This window comes from Trachemys scripta, chromosome 2, assembly GCF_013100865.1.
Source record: "Trachemys scripta elegans isolate TJP31775 chromosome 2, CAS_Tse_1.0, whole genome shotgun sequence".
Lineage (NCBI taxonomy): Eukaryota > Metazoa > Chordata > Testudines > Emydidae > Trachemys > Trachemys scripta.
Window position 1 is genome coordinate 21,519,488 of NC_048299.1, and position 19,213 is coordinate 21,538,700.

General features: G+C 39.1%; 1 protein-coding gene across 13 annotated transcripts in view; it reads left to right on the forward strand.

Moving 5' to 3' along the window:
- The window catches only part of ZMYND11 (zinc finger MYND-type containing 11), a 168,922-nt gene that overhangs the window by 82,018 nt on the left and 67,691 nt on the right, over positions 1–19,213 (forward strand). For 12 of the 13 annotated variants that reach the window (XM_034760026.1, XM_034760027.1, XM_034760029.1 and 9 more), the window contains exon 2: positions 1,433–1,573. In XM_034760026.1, coding sequence (XP_034615917.1) covers positions 1,458–1,573 — 116 coding nt within the window. In that variant the 5' untranslated portion in view covers positions 1,433–1,457. Of the gene's footprint in view, positions 1–1,432; positions 1,574–15,853; positions 15,931–19,213 lie in introns of those variants that run through there. The other variant, XM_034760036.1, reaches the window with a different exon arrangement.

Genomic DNA, 19,213 nt, shown 5'->3' on the forward strand with positions numbered 1-19,213 from the left:
CCCCCCCCCCCCGCAACACTACAACCCCCAGTCCAGAGCCCCCTCCCGCACCCTGAACCCCTCATTTCTGGCCCCACCCTGGAGCCCTCACCCCCAGCTGGAGACCTTACCCTCTCCCGCATCCCAACCCCCTGCCCCAGCCCCAGCCCAGTGAAAGTAAGTGAGAGTGGGGGAGAGCAAGCGACGGCAGGAGGGGGTCTGCAGTGAGTGGGGGCAGGTCCTCAGAGAAGAGTTGGGGCAGGGGTGGAGTCTTGAGAAGGGGCGTGTCAGGAGTGTTTGATTTTGTGCAATGAGAAAGTTGGCAACCCGATCACAAGTTACAGAATTATCAGGTCCCTTTAATTTTGGATTTTGTGATTTTTATGCCTGAATACTCATCTTTAACATTGTCCTGATATTGTGGTAACTTTTGCATTTTATATATTCTTTTAGAGATGCTGAAGGTATTACTCTTGTCTCCCAGTTATAAGTATTCTAGTTATGTATCACTGCGTTCATTTTTGGGACACTGAGCTCAAAAATAAATTATGTATCTATTAGTATCAGCCATCAATCAGTTATTTCTCATTCAGTAAGTGGTGGCACTGGAAGAAAGTTATTTAGTGGTCAATATGCATCATTAATCTTTTTAAGAAGGGGATTCTGTGCTGTAGGCGATTTACAGATTATCTGTACCTCATTGCCTGCAGCTTTTGGAAAAACTGTAAACAAAGCCAGCTGCTTGTTATGTTACTACTCATGGTTGGTTAGATGAGCAAATGGCATCATAAGTGCTCGGGTTCTGTTGGTTTTAGTGTATAGTGGAAAATATCTTGTTCCAATTATTTTTTTAGTCTACTATTTTTCAAAATATGCTTTTAGTTTCTAAACATAGAGTGGAGATTTTAAAATCCATATTAGTGATGGAAATGTATAAGAAGGAGAAGGAGGAACTGTATTATCATATTAACTTTGGATAAAACTTACCCTACTGCTGAAGGCTTTCAATAATGCTCTGTGCTCCACTCCAGCACCATTTAAGCCCCTGTATTAAAGGCTTAAAATAATGCAAGGGGCCCATGCAGATCCCTGAGCCAGAGTGAATTTTACCCTTTTCATGTAGATAGGAGACTAGTGAGGTTGATTATGAGCCAATTGATTTTTCATAAGCAGTTTGAGACTGCTAATTCCATCTATTTCCTGTTGGTTTAGTCATTTCACTACTCAATTTCGTGTTTCTTTGGATTCTTTAATGTAAAAGAACCTGCCAATGAAACTTGTATTAGACACACAGTTTATGGTCTATGGAACTGTCTGAACACAAAACATACTGCAATATACAAATTGGATTGCTATAGGTTAATAAAATTTCTCTGATAAAATTATTTTATGCAAGATAATCATCATGTAATCCATTTCATAATTCATGATAATTTTTTTCTTTTTTTATCAGCTGCAGCTAAACAAGCAAACAGGTCATGGCACGCTTAACGAAAAGACGACAGGCAGATACAAAAGCTATCCAGCATCTTTGGGCAGCTATTGAAATAATCCGGAACCAGAAGCAAATTGCTAATATTGACCGTATTACAAAGTAAGTTGCATTTTATAATAAAAGACGATAAGGGGCAAAGAGAATATTATTTATGTAAGCCTTGAAAAAAACAGAATAGTCAACCTTGTTAGAGCTTGTGAAACAACTACATTCAGTACTGTTTCATTAATTGTTAAATTAACAACAAATGTTAAAAACCGAGAGCCTTTAAATCCAAAACTGAGGTATTAAATCTGATGATGGGTCTATTCAATATTTGTTCACTTCATCATAAATCCATAGACAAAATAGAAGCAACATTGGTAGGCTTCTGCTTATTCAATTAGCCTGTGATCAGAGTGGAAATACTACCTATAGAAAGAGAAGCAGAAAATGAGAATAAAAATATTTGTAAATAGTCTTATAAAAGATGAATTATTTTGGAACCAGGAGGATAATCTTTTTATTTAAAATAGCCCCGGACCTCAGTGGGATTATATTACCATACAGGAAACAAATTATGTGGGCCACATCCACACAATATATACCTGTTTGGCCTTGAGGATGTCACATAGGCGGCAGCTGTGTGCTGATTGGGCTGCAAGCGGACTGCGGGTTGAGAACCACTGAACTAGAATGTTGTTTGCTGCTAATATTACTATTGTTTATTTTGTGGTAGTACCCAAAATGTATTAGATCTTTGCCCTGTAGAGCTTATAATTTTGAGGGGGGAAAAACAAACCGAAACCCCACAACATTAATATAGGTCTTTTGAATAAGCTGGGCCAATCAGTGCAATTAAAGATTGGGGTTTTGTATGCCCTGATTTTGCTTTATTACCAGAACTTTTAGACCCACACATACACAGCATAAACTGAAAAGATATCTATATAAATAACTTTTAAAAGGTGCATAACTTGAATAAACTATAAATCTAAAAAGGGCATATTTGGAGTTTTAAGGGTTCACCTGAATGTGACTTCATTGAAATTAGTTACTAACAGAAGGAAGAGTTTTAAACAGTACAGGTAAGATAAGTGACTGAAAACAAACTACAGGTTGGTGATCTGTTTAATTGACATGGTTTGGAAGTTCTGTGTTAGGGGTGGGAAAGCATCTCTAGGCTTATAAAGCCAGTGAATGTAGTAAACAACAAATAAGATAAAAGCAAACCGATGAAATCCTGAGGGAGTGATAGTACTGTCCCTAGTTCCTATAAGTTTTAACAGAGAAATGCATCATTAAAATAAGAAGTATCTATTGGGACATGAAAATTCTACCAAAGGAGCCAGGTTAGCCTGATGGAGAAGAGCGTATATGTGGGGAATTTGACTTGTATAGCTCATTTCAATCGGAGAGTCTCAGGATTTTAGTGAGATGTCGAGTGATTTACACCAGGCCACAGAGTAACTCAGTGACAAGGTTGGGAATATAACCAAATATTGTATATATTTATGAAGTGCAAACAGGCTTCCATTCAGCACAGGATGACGCAGAAATATGGGACACTGAATTAGAGAAGCCATGAGGGTGCTATCTAGAGACACACCATGTGGAACTATTGATGTGGAGGAAGGATGATGGAAAAATTGGGGCAAAAGGAACAGAAACCAGTTAGGGGCCATTTGGCGTAGAAACCAACAATAGAGATTCTGCTGTTAACAAACTGGAGGATGGTCAGGCTAAAAAGAAGCAGGGTACAGTTGGTAATCTGCTCATTGAGCGCAAGAAAGCCATTGAAGATGAGTCATCAGAGAAAAAGAAGAAGAGGCAAGCAATCTTAATAGCTTAATGGACCATGGCCTGGGCTTTTTTGTAATCCAGAAACAGTATGGATGGTATGTTGCCTCTTGGTGCCAAGGCAACAGATGTGTCAAAGGTTAAAGGGTTGCCTGAAAAAGTTTGAAAATGTTAAAATATCAGTCCAGATTAGTATTGGTGACACAAGACTGAAGGGAAATTTGTCCTCGATTCTATCAACTTTATAGTCTTGAGAAGAGAACTCAAAACAGGGGACACACAGATAAATGTCTTAAAGATCCATCCAGTGCAAAGCGCTAGTGAAGAAAGAAGAAAAGTGATGCTGCAGACTAATGAGATATGTGACAAAGTATGTTCTATAGACATGAATCCCAAAGCCTTATGAAATATTAGAATGCTCTCTCTGTGATGAGAACTGAATGGCTTAGGTAGTAACAGCTTCCTGGGTTCAAGGCTCATGTAGGCAAGTAAAATAATAGTGAAGCTGTTGCTTAATAATTGTACACTGGTGTCTGTGCGCAAATGTAAACGTGTGGCTAATAAGCAAAGTAAGTTACAAGTGATGCTAAGTGATGGATAATATGACTTGGTGTGCACAACTTGATGGATAATATGATTTGGTGTGCACAACTAGAACTTGGGGGGGGTGATTCTCACAAGCAGGATGTTAACACTATTGACAATGTTAACACTATGGGATTTGTTAAAGGGGTGACTTTGCACATTACAAATATTTACAAGACTAGGCAATACAATAATTCTGAGAGTCACAGTGATGTGAAATATTCTTGGATAAGGACACAGAAAATAAAGGATAAGTTTATGTGAATATCTGATACTCTCAGTCATGCACTGGTTGAGAAATATGGACCATTAAAAAAATTTCTAAGTTAGAAAGAGGACATACTCATTCTAAGAGGGGGGCGCTCACCTCAAGTGCCTCCTAGCAGCTGGGTATGGTACTGCAAACTTTTCCCCACTCCTGGCACCCCCTGTAGGTTGGCAGCCTCGCTGGGCAGGTCTCCAGTGGCTCAAGGCATACAGTCAAAAATGGACCCCTTCCAGGGGAGCAAATGTCCAACAGAACTATCTCCCGTTTTACGTAAGTGCAGCGACTCAAGCTCCTGTGGGAAGAGAAGAGAAGAGCTCCCCTCCCCTAGAACTGACCTGGGCAGGCCCTGCAGCTTCTTTTATCTGAGCCTCCTGAGCCTCTGATTGGCTGCTTCCATGAGGCCCCTCTAGGCAAGCCCGAAGGACCCACCTCCACTGCTCCTTCCTGCAGCGAGGCATAGTAGGACTGCAGAGACTCCAGCAGGGGACCATGAAGAGTGGGGTATACCCCATCCCACTCATGATCTGTAAAGTGGAGACACCAGCCTCAATCTCCTTTTTACCAACAGAGAGGAACTGATTGAGAATATGAAAAGGGGGCTTAGTGTTAATGATAATTACACTAACTCAAAAGTGGATTCATGGAAAACAACAATACAAATGGTACTGGATCCTAGAAAATACATCTTGGGGAATTAAGAAACCATCTCACATGGTACAATGGAAGTATGAAAATCCATGAATGTGGAAAAAACTGGCATACTAGCAGACATAATTAAGATGTAAGAGATTACAATTCTCCTGAAATATAAAATATAGAAAGCAAGAAAAAGTCAGTGTGGTTTTATAAGGAATTGTTCAAAAATCTGAAGATGGAAGAATTGGAACATGAGGGGACCAAAGGAGAATCTACAGAACTAGCCACAGCTTGCATGTGGTGCAGGGGAGGAGAGGGAAGGAAAGGACTTTTTAATATATATTGGGAAACTCTATAAAGAATAAAGTGACAGAGTTCCATGGCGCCTTATGGACGAACAGACATATTAGAGCATAAGCTTTCGTGGGTGAATACCCACTTCTTTAGATGCATGTCTATAAAGCATGATACTCTATAAAGAAAAGAGGCCCATTAATTAAAGGACTAAATCAAGTACGATTCTGTTGAACAGCTCTTTACAATTGATGAGGAAAAATAAAGAAAAAGAAAATGTACAATTAGAAAGTAATTGAAAACTGTCATTTATTGCTGTAAAATGGAGGAAAAGAATCACTTGGAAAATATGCATACACAAATCAGGGCCTTTAGGGAATTAGCTAATTAACTTAGTGAACTTCTGGCAATTCTTTTTGAAAAGTCGTTGACAATTGGAGGAGGGATCAGGAATAAAAACCTAAATTCAACTTCAAAAGGGAGGAAAATTAAGGGATAAAATATGTTAGTAATTAGAGTGCAATATAAATACTTAAATAACAGAAAAGCAAAGTGTGAACAGCATGCATCTGCAAGGGACAATATCACGAGAGACAAGCTTTAAAATATATATAAATTTTAAAAAATCAGAAGATGAAGGGAATTCAATAGCTGTTCTGTCTACATTTTAATAAAGCATATAGTGATTTAACAAGGAACTGTAGCTTATTTGGATATTTAATTCAAATTCATTGGATATAAGCACTGTACCATGGATTGAAAACTAGCTAAAAGTCTGTGAGCAAAGGGTAATGATAAATAGCAATGTATCAAGTTCTGGGGAATTAGTAATAAGGATTGTACAGTAATCACCTTTTTAAAATAGTGTTAAAAAACATGATAGAATGGATGCCACATCTCCTCTGTACATACAGTTCAGTGCACTGGGGTTTTGGTTAGACTGTTTTACTTAAGGATAGTAAAACTTTTATTTAAATGTAAAATATAACACTTGGAGCAGATCCTCAGCTGGTTTAAATTGTCAGAGGCCCATTGACTTCAGCTGAGCTACAACATCTTACACAAGTTGAGGATTTGGTGCTTGATATTTAGTAACTGTTTAGTATGGGTTTGTCCACATGGTGCTTTAGTCCATAACAGAGGGGGTGTAAATTGTAGTCTGCAATTTGTGTGTCACACAGTAGTTTGCCCGTGTGAACCCTGCTGGCACGCCTTAAAAGTTCCCAAGTGTGCATTAACGTAGTACTGTTTGAAATGAAACTACATAAATATGCACTTTTAGTGCATGCCAGCAAAGTCCTCATGGGCCAGTTAGCATACAACACTCTACTGCTGATTAAAATTTACACCCCTCTGTTACGGACTAAATTATCACATAGAAAAGCGTTAACTTGTGAAAATTATAAATGTTAATAGGAATGGTCTGGAAGTCCTACACTGATATATTATTTCATAAATATCACTTTATAAAAAAATATGTCCACTTTTCTGTCTAGCTTGATAGCTTGACCCTAATCTGTCAGTTATATAGACGAGTATCACTGGGATTAATGATGCTCTAAACAGTAGCTGAGAATGGCTTCTGTCATGATAGCGGATCTTGACTTATTGTCCACATTTGCAAGTGCAGCAAGAATGATATTTGTACTTTTCCTTCCTCAGTTTTTTCTCACCCCTTTAGTTTCCATCAGTTTTGGATTTGGGGTAACTTGAAAAAAGGAATTACAGGAGGTTACAATGCACTAGGCTAACTAACTAAAATCACAAGTTTGGCCCCATCTTAGGCCCTATATGTGTACATCTCAAAACCACCACATAATTTGGCAGCATTGGCACTCCTTGCTGAAGGGAAAGCTAGGACTGGAATAGTAAGGTGTTGCAGATCAGGTTTGAGATTCATTGGCAAAGCCGTGAGGGATGTTGCATAGGATCTGCTTGTGTTATATTTGTCTCGAGCTAATGCTTTTATTCCCTCATTGTCATTCGCCCTAAATTCACTCATACTTTAGGGAAAATACCAGCTCTCCTTGATAGAATTGGATGTTTGTGAATTTATACTTAGATTTAAATTGACATAAAATGATACAAATAATATTTGTACATTTCTTAACTTTGAGGTGGAGGAATTATTGTTTCAGAAGTCTTACAAAATAATCCTGAGATAGTTTAACACACAGTGATGTACATGGGAATAGTTAGATGTCTACTTGAGAGAAAAGAAAAAAAATCATGCATATTTAAATCAGTAGAATAAAATATTGACTCTCATAGACACACAGCAGGTTGAGAAGTATTTCTGTGCAGATATGTGTTCTTTCTAGATTTTCTAAGGTCTTTTGCAGCAGCTTCTTTATATTTCCCTCACAACTAATTGGACTCATAAGACTTAATCAAGTGCTTTTCTCTATTTCTCTCAAGCTATTGGGAATCCGCACTAGCAATTTATGGTTATTTACTAATCTCTTATGATTCCTACATTTACAGAGTTCAGAGAGACAATTATGCATCCAGTTATTTTTAGTAAAATGTATGATACCAGAAGAGGTGGTTCTAATATTTCTCTGACTGGTTTTAAGATTTGATTTTGTAACCAATACTTGTTCTACTTTCAAAGTTAATATTGTCAAGATTTATGTGAAGAACTTCATTTCATATCAAATCTAAACTGAAAATATCTTTTTCTCCCTTGCCTATAACTCTGTGTTTCTCTTTCCCTCTATTATTTATGATTTACCTTAATAATTATGTTATCTCTCTCAGTAAAGTGTTGTGGGATGCAATTGGTATGAAAGATACTGTATTGAATAAAGTTGTATTACATTATATTAGGTAATTCTTCTTATGAACAATATTTTTCAAATAACCTATGGTCTGAAATACTTTTCATATTCAGTAGCATTGGTCAGAAAGTACTTTGATAACATTCGAGATTTAGAAAAATACCTTATTTCTGTAAATAAATATAAAGTCCTTTAAAAAATAAATACTTCATCTTTTGCACCATAATTTTCAAATTTAGGTGGCCTAAAGTTAGGTACCTAATTTCATATTTATATACTTACATATAAGTGACTATCAGAAATGGAGCACCCACAGCACCGGTTGACTTCACTGAAATCTACAAGTGGTGGGCACATTTGAGATTTAGGCAACTTGTAGTTATACAATTATTATAAAGTTCACTAAATGCATCTTGAGTAGTGAGGTGTACTTTTCAGTGTAAGGTTGGCTGAATCTGGCCTATTACAAATACTGATCTTTCAAGACCACACACTTTGAAGCTTTGCCCTAACAATTGATTTTAGTTATGGTGACCTGCAAAACTAAATATAATTAAATCCTCAATTTCATCAGTATTAAAATATATACATTTCATAAATTGCATGCAGCATAGATACAAGCTCTGTAGACCTCTGAACTATTACTTACCTATTTGAACTATTAAACAGCCCTAATGTTAGTGTTCTGGTTCCAAACGTTTTCACCAGTACAATTGATGACTGTGTTATAAATCTATCTTGTTCATTACTCTGACCTCTAATTATTTACCAGTAATAGGTTTAGCATACACTGGTGTGTCACTTATAGTTCTCAGAGTGGTAGCCGTGTTAGTCTGTATCAGCAAAAACAACAAGGAGTCCTCTTAGAGACTAACAAATTTATTTGGGCATAAGCTTTTGTGGGCTAAAACCCACTTCATCAGATGCATAGTTCTGTAACTTAGTTGCCAGTGGTGCAAACTGATGGGTAGTCACTCCTGCACTTATCAGTCAGATGTGTGAAAACTAGTGAGAGCACAGAACACTGGCACACTCTTGAGTCAACTCCTTCCTGCCTTGTCTCTGCATAGATTCACTTTACTTCCTGCTTCTGAGAATTAAGCCAGAACAAAGCAGACTGCTCGTTCTACTGGCAGCATCACATACTGCTTATTCTTTTTAGCTGAACCTTCTTTGAGGCTGTTCTTTTACTTGGGCTGTGTGTGCACTTGGGCGTATATTTATTTCATTATTTATTTTTACAATACCTCGTGTATTTTTTTAATTCCCCGTAGCTTAGAAAGCCAGCTATGGAGCCAACAAAGAAAGGCCTGCACTCTTTACTGGCAGCAGCACCTTCAAGGTCTCTCTCAATGAGTCTTTCTTCCCAATCTGTATTTATTCTGAGACCCTCTACAGAGAGGCAGTTATTGCTCCCATGCCTGCAGCTGAATCACTCATAGAGCTCTATGGTGTTTAACCACACCTCCTCATCCACTCAGGGACATATTCAGGGGAAGGAAACTGAGGGGCATATGGTATCTGAGGACTCTTAGGGGGATGCATAGGATGAAGCCCCTCATCCATGAAAATCATAGGGAAGCATGAGGAAGAAGACATGATGAGCCCAGCTCATGTATGCCTACATTACATTTCTGCAGAAGCCAGACTAAATCATACTCAGCCCCTCCCCTGACCTTCAAAAATAATAATAAAAATCTGGGCCTTTTGTTTTCCTTGTCGACATTGACCTGCATCCTGCAGCAACTGCCAGTAGAACTTCCAGGTTGGAGCAGGACCGGCTCTAGGCACCAGCAAACCAAGCATGTGCTTGGGGCGGCACAATTCCAGGGGTGGCATTCCAGGAGGCTTTTTTTTTTTTTTGCTTTGGCAGTTGCGCTCTTGGAGTTTTTTGTTGTTGTTGTTGCTTGGGGCGGCAAAAAACCTAGAGCTGGCCCTGGGTCCATGTTTCAAAATACTGGGATTTTCAAACATATATATGACTTTAGTGCTTGAATCAGGGCCTCAAGACTCCCCCCAGAGCATCTCTCCAGAAGAACTACCTGATTAGGCAAGTCATCAGCTTCCAAAATGTCATTCCTTCCCGAGAAAAGGTTCAGAGAGTCAGGACTAGTGCCAGTTCGTTTTTCCCCAGCTGGGAGGATTTTGAGTCAGTGGAATTATATTCCAGGGATAACCAAAGACTATTTTTAATCAGACAAGGACTTAGCATCATAGGGCTATAATGTTCAGATGGGCTGATTCAAATGTCACACAAGCATAGGCACAACCAGTATCAGATACTAAGTCAAAGGCAGGACAACGTACTTCATTGTGCATGGCATAGCCAGTCCAAGGGCTTCTATTTATATCTGGAGGAGTAAGATGTCACGTCTTGGAGGAAGGTAACTGATCATTGAGTTTTTGAGCAGGAACACTGGACAACAAAACATGTGGAATGGTCAAAGGCATCAATGTCCTAGAGTTTCAAACAGTGAAAATGGCTCTGGTAATCTTACATCAGTTTTGTCTTCATTATCATATTTTCCTTTATATTGAAAACATAGCAGTACTTACCTAAGTCAGCTGGTTATAATGCTCAAAGAGTAAAATAGGTACAGGAGGCCCTACAACGATTCTTTTTCCCTCAACATCCCACAAATACTGAAATAGCTAAATCCAGCAGCCTATTGACTCAGCCAAAAGCCATGCATCCCAGCGAATAGATTCTAAGGAAAAAGGCTTGCCTCTTCCATCTCTGATCTAGAGATTTGGTCCTGGCAATCAGAGATGTATTTTGGTCTCAGGAAAACTCAGAAAACAACAAACTTATGTTGCATAGTCCAAGACCCAGTGACAGTAGCACAGGGCAACATCTCCAGTTAATGGAGTTTCATCCTAGTATGTGTGTTCCCGTACATCGCCCTCTCTACCAATCTGAGGTTCCTTTGCAAAACAGAGCACACCTGCTCAACTGGCCATGAAGGGTGTAGTTTTGTGGATTTATCACTAGTGACTTTAGAATCACCTGTCCTTCTAACCTTTTTCTCCTTCCTCGTGTCACAAGAGACCTTCACTTCTCCCAGATCAGCTCAGTCTATCATTGTGGCTTCAGAGCAAGTGATGTTCTAGGAGCTTGGTCTTTTACACCAGGTTGTCTACGTCTTGCTGTTGCCCAGAAATAAAGAGGCTATGGGCAGTCTTCTCTTCATCAAGCTCAGATGCGGTGAGCAGGCTAGGAATGTTTCTTTCCCTTTATTCTGAGTTTTTCCAAGGGATGGTGTGATACAGACCTGGCCTGTCAGGGGTCAGGTACTCACATCATGTGCTCTGTGCTTCTCCCTTGGTGTCTTGGTTCTTTGAAGCTGCTGTCTGTTTCTCCCCTGGCCAGTTGTACTTTCCCACACTGGAGCCAAAATCAGTGTTGGGCTCACACAATTTACTTCCTTTGAGCTTTTCAACTCTGTCGCCTTCCCCTAACATCCTGGAAGGTGATAGTCCTTTGGAAGGAATCTCCCTGGCCTGTGAAATAGTGGAGCTGGCTGCTTTCTCACTGATCTTTCCCTGTATTTCTCTAATAAAGTAGACTCATCTATTTTTTAAGGCCATAACTGGTTATCTAGTCTGACCTCATGCATGACATAGGCCATAGGACTGCCCTGCATTAATTCCTGCTTCAAGCCCAATAACTGTGGGCCTTACCCTAATCTCCTTCCCATAAGAACAGCCATACTGGGTCAGGCCAATGGTCCAGCTAGCTCAGTATCCTGTCTTCTGACAGTGTCCAACACCAGATGCTTCAGAGGGAATGAACAGATTAGGGAAAGGAGCAGAGGGGTAGCTGTGTTAGTCTGAATCTGTAAAAAGCAACAGAGGGTCCTGTGGCACCTTTAAGACTAACAGAAGTTTTGGAGCATAAGGTTTCGTGGGTGAATGCCCACTTCATGAGTGGGCATTCACTTCATTGCATCTGAAGAAGTGGGCGTTGGCCCACGAAAGCTTATGCTCCAATACTTCTGTTAGTGTTAAAGGTGCCACGGGACCCTCTGTTGCTTTTTACAGATTAGGGAAATTATCAAGAGATCCAGTCCCTGTCATTGAGTCCTGGCATCTGGCAGTCAGAGTCTTAGGGACACGCAGAGCATGACCATAACCTTGCATCCCTGACCATCTTGGCTTAAACTCATTGATGGACTTATCCTCCACGAGTTTATTTAATTTTTTTAATCCAGTTGTTGTTTTTGCCTTCACAGCTTCCCCTCGTAATGAGTTCCACAGGTTAACTGTGTGTTGTGTGAAGTACTTATGTACTCAATGTGCAGAGGCAGTCAAAAAAGCTAACAGAATGTTGGGAATCATTAGGAAAGGGATAGAGAATAAGACAAAAAAATTCATATTGCCTCTATATAAATCCATGGTACGCCCACATCTTGAATACTGCATGAAGATCTGGCCGCCCTATCTCAAAAAAAAATATATATATATATTGGAAATGGTACAGAAAAGGGCAACAAAATGATTAGGGGTATGGAACAGCTTCCATATGAGGAGAGATCAATAAGAGTGGGACTTTTCAGATTGGAAAAGAGACAAGTAAGGGGGGATATGATAGAGGTCTATAAAATCATGACTAGTGTGGAGAAAGTAAATAAGGAAATGTTATTGACTCCTCATAACACATAATTAATAGGCAACAAGTTTAAAACAAACAAAGGGAAGTATTTCTTCATACAATGCACAGTCAGCCTATGGAACTCTTTGCCAGAGGATATTGTGAAGTCCAAGACTATAACAGGGTCCAAAAATAACAAGATAAGTTCATGGAGGATAGGTCCATCAATGGCTATTATCCAGGATGAGCAGGAATGCAAAACCGTGCTCTGAAGTGTCCCTAGCTTCTGTTTGCCAGAAGCTGGGAAAGCGTGATGGGTGGATCACTTGATGATTACCTATTCTGTTCGTTCCCTCTGAAGTATCTGGCACTGGCCACTGTCGGAAGACTTCTGCCTATTAATTTCATGGGGTGACCCCTGGTTCTTATGTTATGTGAAGGGGTAAGTAACACTTCTCTGTTCACTTTCTCCACACCATTCATGATTTTATATACCTCTATCATAGCCACCGTTAGTCGTCTCTTTGCCAAGTTGAATAGTCCCAGTCTTTTTAATCTTTCCTCATATGGAAGCTGTTCCATACCGTTAATCATTTTTGTTGCCCTTCTCTGTACCCTTTCTTTTATCTGTGAAGCTGCTCCATTGCCCAGAGTGCAGATAGAGAAGCCATGCTTTTCTTTGGTAGATAGAGGGCTATTAATATTTACCTCCACCATTCCACTGAATATGGAAAATTGCAAAACTCTGTCATCCTAGTTGAAGATCCTGAAAAGGGTTCAGTGGCCCAATGGTTGCAGAGGACAAGGTAGGAGGCATCCCCTCATTTTGATATAAAGTTAATTTGGCCAGGGCTGTTGTGGACTATTGAGTAAAAAAAAAAAAGGCAGTAATTTATTGACACATACAAGTTGACCACTTGTTGCTCCTTGTAGTACTGCTTGTCTCCTGAGAATGCAGCCCCAGACAGTGAGCGATGGAAGCCTGTGGTTTCAGTAAAGTTCCTTTCCAGTTCCACCAGTTTGTTAGATGAATCTGTCTTTTTTTTGTTGAATTTTTAATGACGGGAGGCAGAATTGGGTTCTCTCAATCCTACTATCCTGATGGCTCTGTGTAGCACCTAGCATGTTGATTTCCCTCTCTGTGTTTCTCTGCCTTTTGGTTGGGGATATGTTGCTTAGATTATATCAGTCTGCATCTTGCAAAGAAATACAGATATCAGTCTGTATTTCTTGTGTGGTAACTCTTTTCTGACTGTTGACTGAAGGATGATATCAGTCTATACTGATCACACAACTAAGTCACTGAAAGGATAATTTCTTGTGTGGTAACTCATTTCTGTGGTTCACTTCTACTGATGCAGATACCCACCTTGCCCTTATCAGCTCTGTTTTGGTTCTGTGGGGCCATTTTTGTTAAGTTCTATTTTGATTTAAGTTACAGCTCAGTTGAATCTCTGAGGCTATGTCTACACTACCATAGTAAGTCGACCTACACTAACGCAACTCCAGCTACATGAATAACGTAGCTGCAGTCAAGGTACCTTAGTTTGAGTTACCGTGGGGTCTACACCATGGGGAGTCAACAGGAGAAACTCTCCTGTCGACTTACCTTACTCTTCTCGTAGGGTGTGGAGTACAGGGGTCGACTGGAGAGCGATCTGCTGTTGATTTGGCGGGTGTTCACTAGACCCACTAAATCGACCACTGGTGGATCAATCTCAGAGTGTCGATCCTGGCTGTAGTGTAGCTGTAGCCTGAGAAGAGGGGAGGCATTAAGCATATAGAGGGTGTCAAAACTCTGTCCTCCTGTGGGTGCTCTGTTTGTTAGTTAGGCAGAGTGTACCTGATGGGATGATATCGCAGAGAAGAATTCCAGATATGAAATTCTACTCTATTGACTTGAGATTTTCTGATTACAAAAATGAGGTTGAGTCAGCTGCAGTTTTAGATTGTGTGTGTGCTCCTCCCATTCCATAATTAGCTCTGAAAGTGTGTGTGTGTGTGGGGGTGGGGGTGTTCTTCTCTGAATATCATTCTGGGAAGTTCTTCCACACACTAAGGGCAATTAACAGCTACAGATCTCCTTTTGTTAAGCTGTCCAGTTCCTGGGCTGAGTTTCCCCAGAAGGCAGTTTCTAGGAGTGCTGATTAAGCAAGCTTAGGGACAAGCAGACTGAACTGGTAGGGAGTGGCCGCAAGATGGGATGAATGAGCATATATATTGGAATGACAAGATAGTGCTTCAAAATTTAAGATGGTCTCACTTGAACCAGAACATCTGGTTTGCTTACTATGTGCTTGCTTCAGGATCAGAAACCAGTTAGAAAATCTGACTGTCACTGCTGATGGCATCTCTGGTTTTGATGAAAATTTAAATCTCGCTGGCATTCTTCATAACGCAACTCATTACTTATACATAAACAATTTTAACTTTATATAAGCCAAATTGTTCCAGTGTCTGAAATTTTTTGACATTCAAATTCTTTTCCTTTGTCAAATAGTTCTTCTCAAAATGTCTTTTGTCTTTCTATTGGTTATGAGTAGGTTTATCTGAAAACTGCTGTTTGAAGATAAGGTATCTTGCTATCCAGAGGAATATAGTACAATTATTGCATAGTTCACTTCTGACTGGTGTTAATAGATCATTTTTCTTATCTTTGTTTACTCTTCTTCTTGGTATATTTTTAACCATAGCAGCAGAAAGGCATATATCAGTTATTGAAAGGGAGCTCTTCCAAGATCTAGCATTTGATTTCAAACCATGGTGAATTCCAACCTGACAGAATAGGTAAGGTGATGAAGCAAGTTAAGGAAACCTGAAATTTTGGCAGGTGAAAAGGGAAGGGGAAATAGTATCATGAAGTATTTTCCATAACACATAGTGTAAAAAGCACTTCTGTGTTCTGTACAGTTCAACAAAGGCACTTGATGTGAGCATTACACAGAGAGAACCAGAACATTATTGCCCCAATAGCAACAGCAAAATACCTATTATATCTATTGACCATTCACTTCCAGAGCAAATGAATACAGGGTTGGGTTGGTTTATCCACAGAGAACAATCTTCTTTCCAGAGAACAATCACAGAAAAACACAATGAAGAGATGACACTAAGGGCTAGTCTACACTTAACAGCACTGCAGCTGCGCCGCTGTAACGCTTAGTGAAGACGCTACCTACGCCAGCGGGATAGATTCTCTTGTCGATGTAGGTACTCCACCTCCCTGAGAGGCGGGAGTTATGTCAATGGGAATACTTCTCCTGTCGACATAGCACTGTCTACGCTGCGGGTTAAGATGGTATAACTACATTGCAGAGGTGTGGATTTTCCATACCCTGCCCTGAGCGATGTCATTATACTAACGTAAGTTGGTAGTGTAGACCAAACCTAAGGAAAACCCTGTGTTTGAATCTCTCTTTAACAGCCATGAACTCTTTCTGTTACAGAGACAAGAATAAGGTGCTGTTTTTCTCTGATCTTGTTAAATCAATCCCCTTTCCTACATTACTTTATTTTTCCTAAGGTAAGCTGCATGAAATTGATAAAATTGTAGTTGGTGCCTTTGGCTCAGGAAATTTTTCCTGTTCTCCTAGCACTGTTTTTTATAGTAGACTAAACTTTGTACATACACTTCTTGAAACTAGAAGCCCTAAGTCTTGTAAATATTCAGTGTTAGACATCCCTAGGAAGAACAAAAATGTCTTTCATGCTTTTGTGAGCGTTCAGTTAGTTAGTTTAAAGATCAGTACACTCATAAAGCAAAGAAATATATAAGAATATTCTCTATATAAGAATATATAAATGTATAAAAAACTGGTAATTTGTACAAAAATCTGATCCCAAAGTAAAATTTCAAATTAATAATTTATAATATTTCTTCATTTTATATGTAAAAGCATAGAAGTGCATTGCAAATAAGTATATTTATAGGCACCAGAGTGTTAGTCTTTCTTGGACTGATTAATTGGTTTTTATGGTGATAGTTTTTATATTATTTTTGTTAAATGACTCACTCAGATTGAAAATTTTGAAAGGCCTTTGAAATGCAGAGCTATAAACCAGTGCAAATTAGTAGAAGGACAATTTAAAAACTGTATCTGAAAAAAGTGATACTGAGTCTAATCAATTTTGCATTGTAACTTTGCACAATTATGGTGGTGTATTAATGTCTGGATTAAAGAGTGAGGTAATATTCAACATGCTAATGAAGATTCTTAACACCTGGCTCACAGAGACACATAGGACTATGAGAGAAAGGAGTAATTAAGCTGAACTCTCAGATCTTGCTGGACCTCTGAAGAACACTGACAGGCTGGCATCAGCTGGCCAGCACAAAGATCTTTCTATGATGGAAGTGTTTCATCTTGTTTAATCAGTATTCCCTGCAATTTGGTTTAGAGTCTAGACAGCTACACTTTTCATAATGCTTTAGTCTAGTTCTGCTTAATGTTAATTTTGTTTGTGATTTCATCTTTATGTTCTACCCTAAGCAACATAAAATGTAAGATGCCTAGGATTGGTTGTGTCAACTGTCCCTATTAACAGTCACTTTCAGACACCTCTGAGAAAAATAAATCTACCTTTGATCCCAAGGGAGATGGAAGCAGGCATGGGAGAAATTTAATGTGAGCGCCAGTAGGAGGAAAGAGGTTGTGATCCCCTGCTGGAAGGTGATGTGAAGAAGCTGGCTGCAGTTAATGTGGGCGCTAGAAGAGTTAAAAGTCTTGAATTGTTAATAGCCCTGGTTAAAATATCATCCTGGCATTTAACATCTATAGATTAGGATTCCATTTCCATTCATGTTGTCTTTATACAGTCCATATTTGCAGCCAAATGACATTGGACAGTGATCTTGTTGAATCACATTAACTTAGCCGCTTAATGAAAAACATCACAGGAAAATCTATATGCAGTGATATTGGTGACTTACAGAGAAGAGTGCCACCTTGTTAAGTCTGTATTGAAACAAATGCCCAGCCAGGTATTATGGGACATTAAATTGATTACATGTGAGATCCTCAGGTCTAGTTGAACTAAGATCAATACAGGACCTAGGGTGGAGGGCCATTACACAGGCAAGAATCGATGGAGCACAAGGGCACTCCAGCCATGCCCTCGCCAAGTCCCAAAATACACCCTTTCGGAGAGGGAAGGGGGAGAATGGATGTTGTAACTAGCTGTGCTAGTGGGGGTTCCTCCATTCTGGAGGAATCCGCAATTACTTTGGTAGGGAAGTTGTCCAGTTCTTTTGCACCTAGGAAGCAAGGCAAAGGAGCTAGAGATGAAGAAAAATAATCTTGTGTGATTTGCTTTGGATTAGAAATCAATGGTAAAACGCACAATTAAAGATCTCACCATTCTTTTTGCAAGAATTAGGTGTCTTGCCAAATTCCATTTGATAGATCAAGGGTAGGCAATCTATGGCACGCGTGCCGAAGGCGGCACGTGAACTGATTTTCAGTAGCACTCACACTGCCCAGGTCCTGGCCACTGGTCTGGGGGGCTCTGCATTTTAATTTAATTTAAAATAAAGCTTCTTAAACATTTTAAAAACCTTATTTACTTTACATACAACAATAGTTTAGTTATATATTATAGACTTAGAGAAAGAGACCTTCTAAAAACGTTAAAATGTATTACTGGCATACGAAACCTTAAATTAGCGTGAATAAATGAAGACTCGGCACACCCTTTCTGAAAGGTTGCCGACCCCTTTGATAGATTCTGCCAATCTAGATTGCTCCTGCACTTTCCATTGGATAATTCCTCTCCTAAGAACTCTGTTGTGCAATATTGCTGTTGCAGAATGATTGCCACATTTCATACCTGAGCTGGCTGCTTTTCATTGGTCTGGCATGTGACGTAATCGCTGAGCATGAAATTAGTATGACTATGATTGGTGGATGAGATTATTATCATTAGCAGTACAAACAGCTTTTGAAAACAGCAGTGCTTCTCCCTGGTAGATACTTGCTAATGAATGCAAACTCATCTTAAATTCTTTCTACAGTACTTGTTACTATGCAAAATATAATCCTCAATGTTTGTTCATTGTTCAAGACACTAAAAACAAATTACCAGATCCTATTTAAATACTCTTAAGGGTAATGTTTGTAAATATTGTGCAGAGTTTGACAATCACAGTTCCCATGATATTTTTCTAAGAAGGTAACCTGTAATGTCCATGCTTGTGTTTGTTAAAGTGTAAAAAGTTCATTTTTGCAAAAAGCAGTTAACATGTTCTGCAATTTAGACTTTAATGAAAGCAAGACAGTCCAGTGTATAATACGGACTTGCTTTCTACCTGAAAAGCAATACAGATTTATTGATTTGATACAGTAATTTGTAGTATTTGAATATGAAACATCCTGATAATGTGTCATTTCTTTCCTCTGATAAAAGTGTCTTTGAAACATGAACTTAAAAATAATAACATCATGGTATTTGCATAAGAGAGGTGATTTTTAAATCTTATTATTTTGCATCTTCTGTAATGAAAACTTACGGTATAGAGGTATGTAAGATCCTGATTCATGAAAGTACTTAATTACATCCTTCTTTTTAAGCAAGTGCTGTTCTGATTTGGGATGCTTTCTGAATCACAGCCTAAATAAATACTGCTGTTGCAAAGCATCTAACAGTATGTTAAATTTTGACTCATTAATGTCCCAGTAATAAATTCACAAGCATTGAGGTGAATTTCCTATTCTGCAAACTCACAAGTAACTTTACACACGCGTGGAACCGCACTGAGTGAATAACTTTATACACGAGTGATATGTGCATAAATTACTCATGCAGTGAGA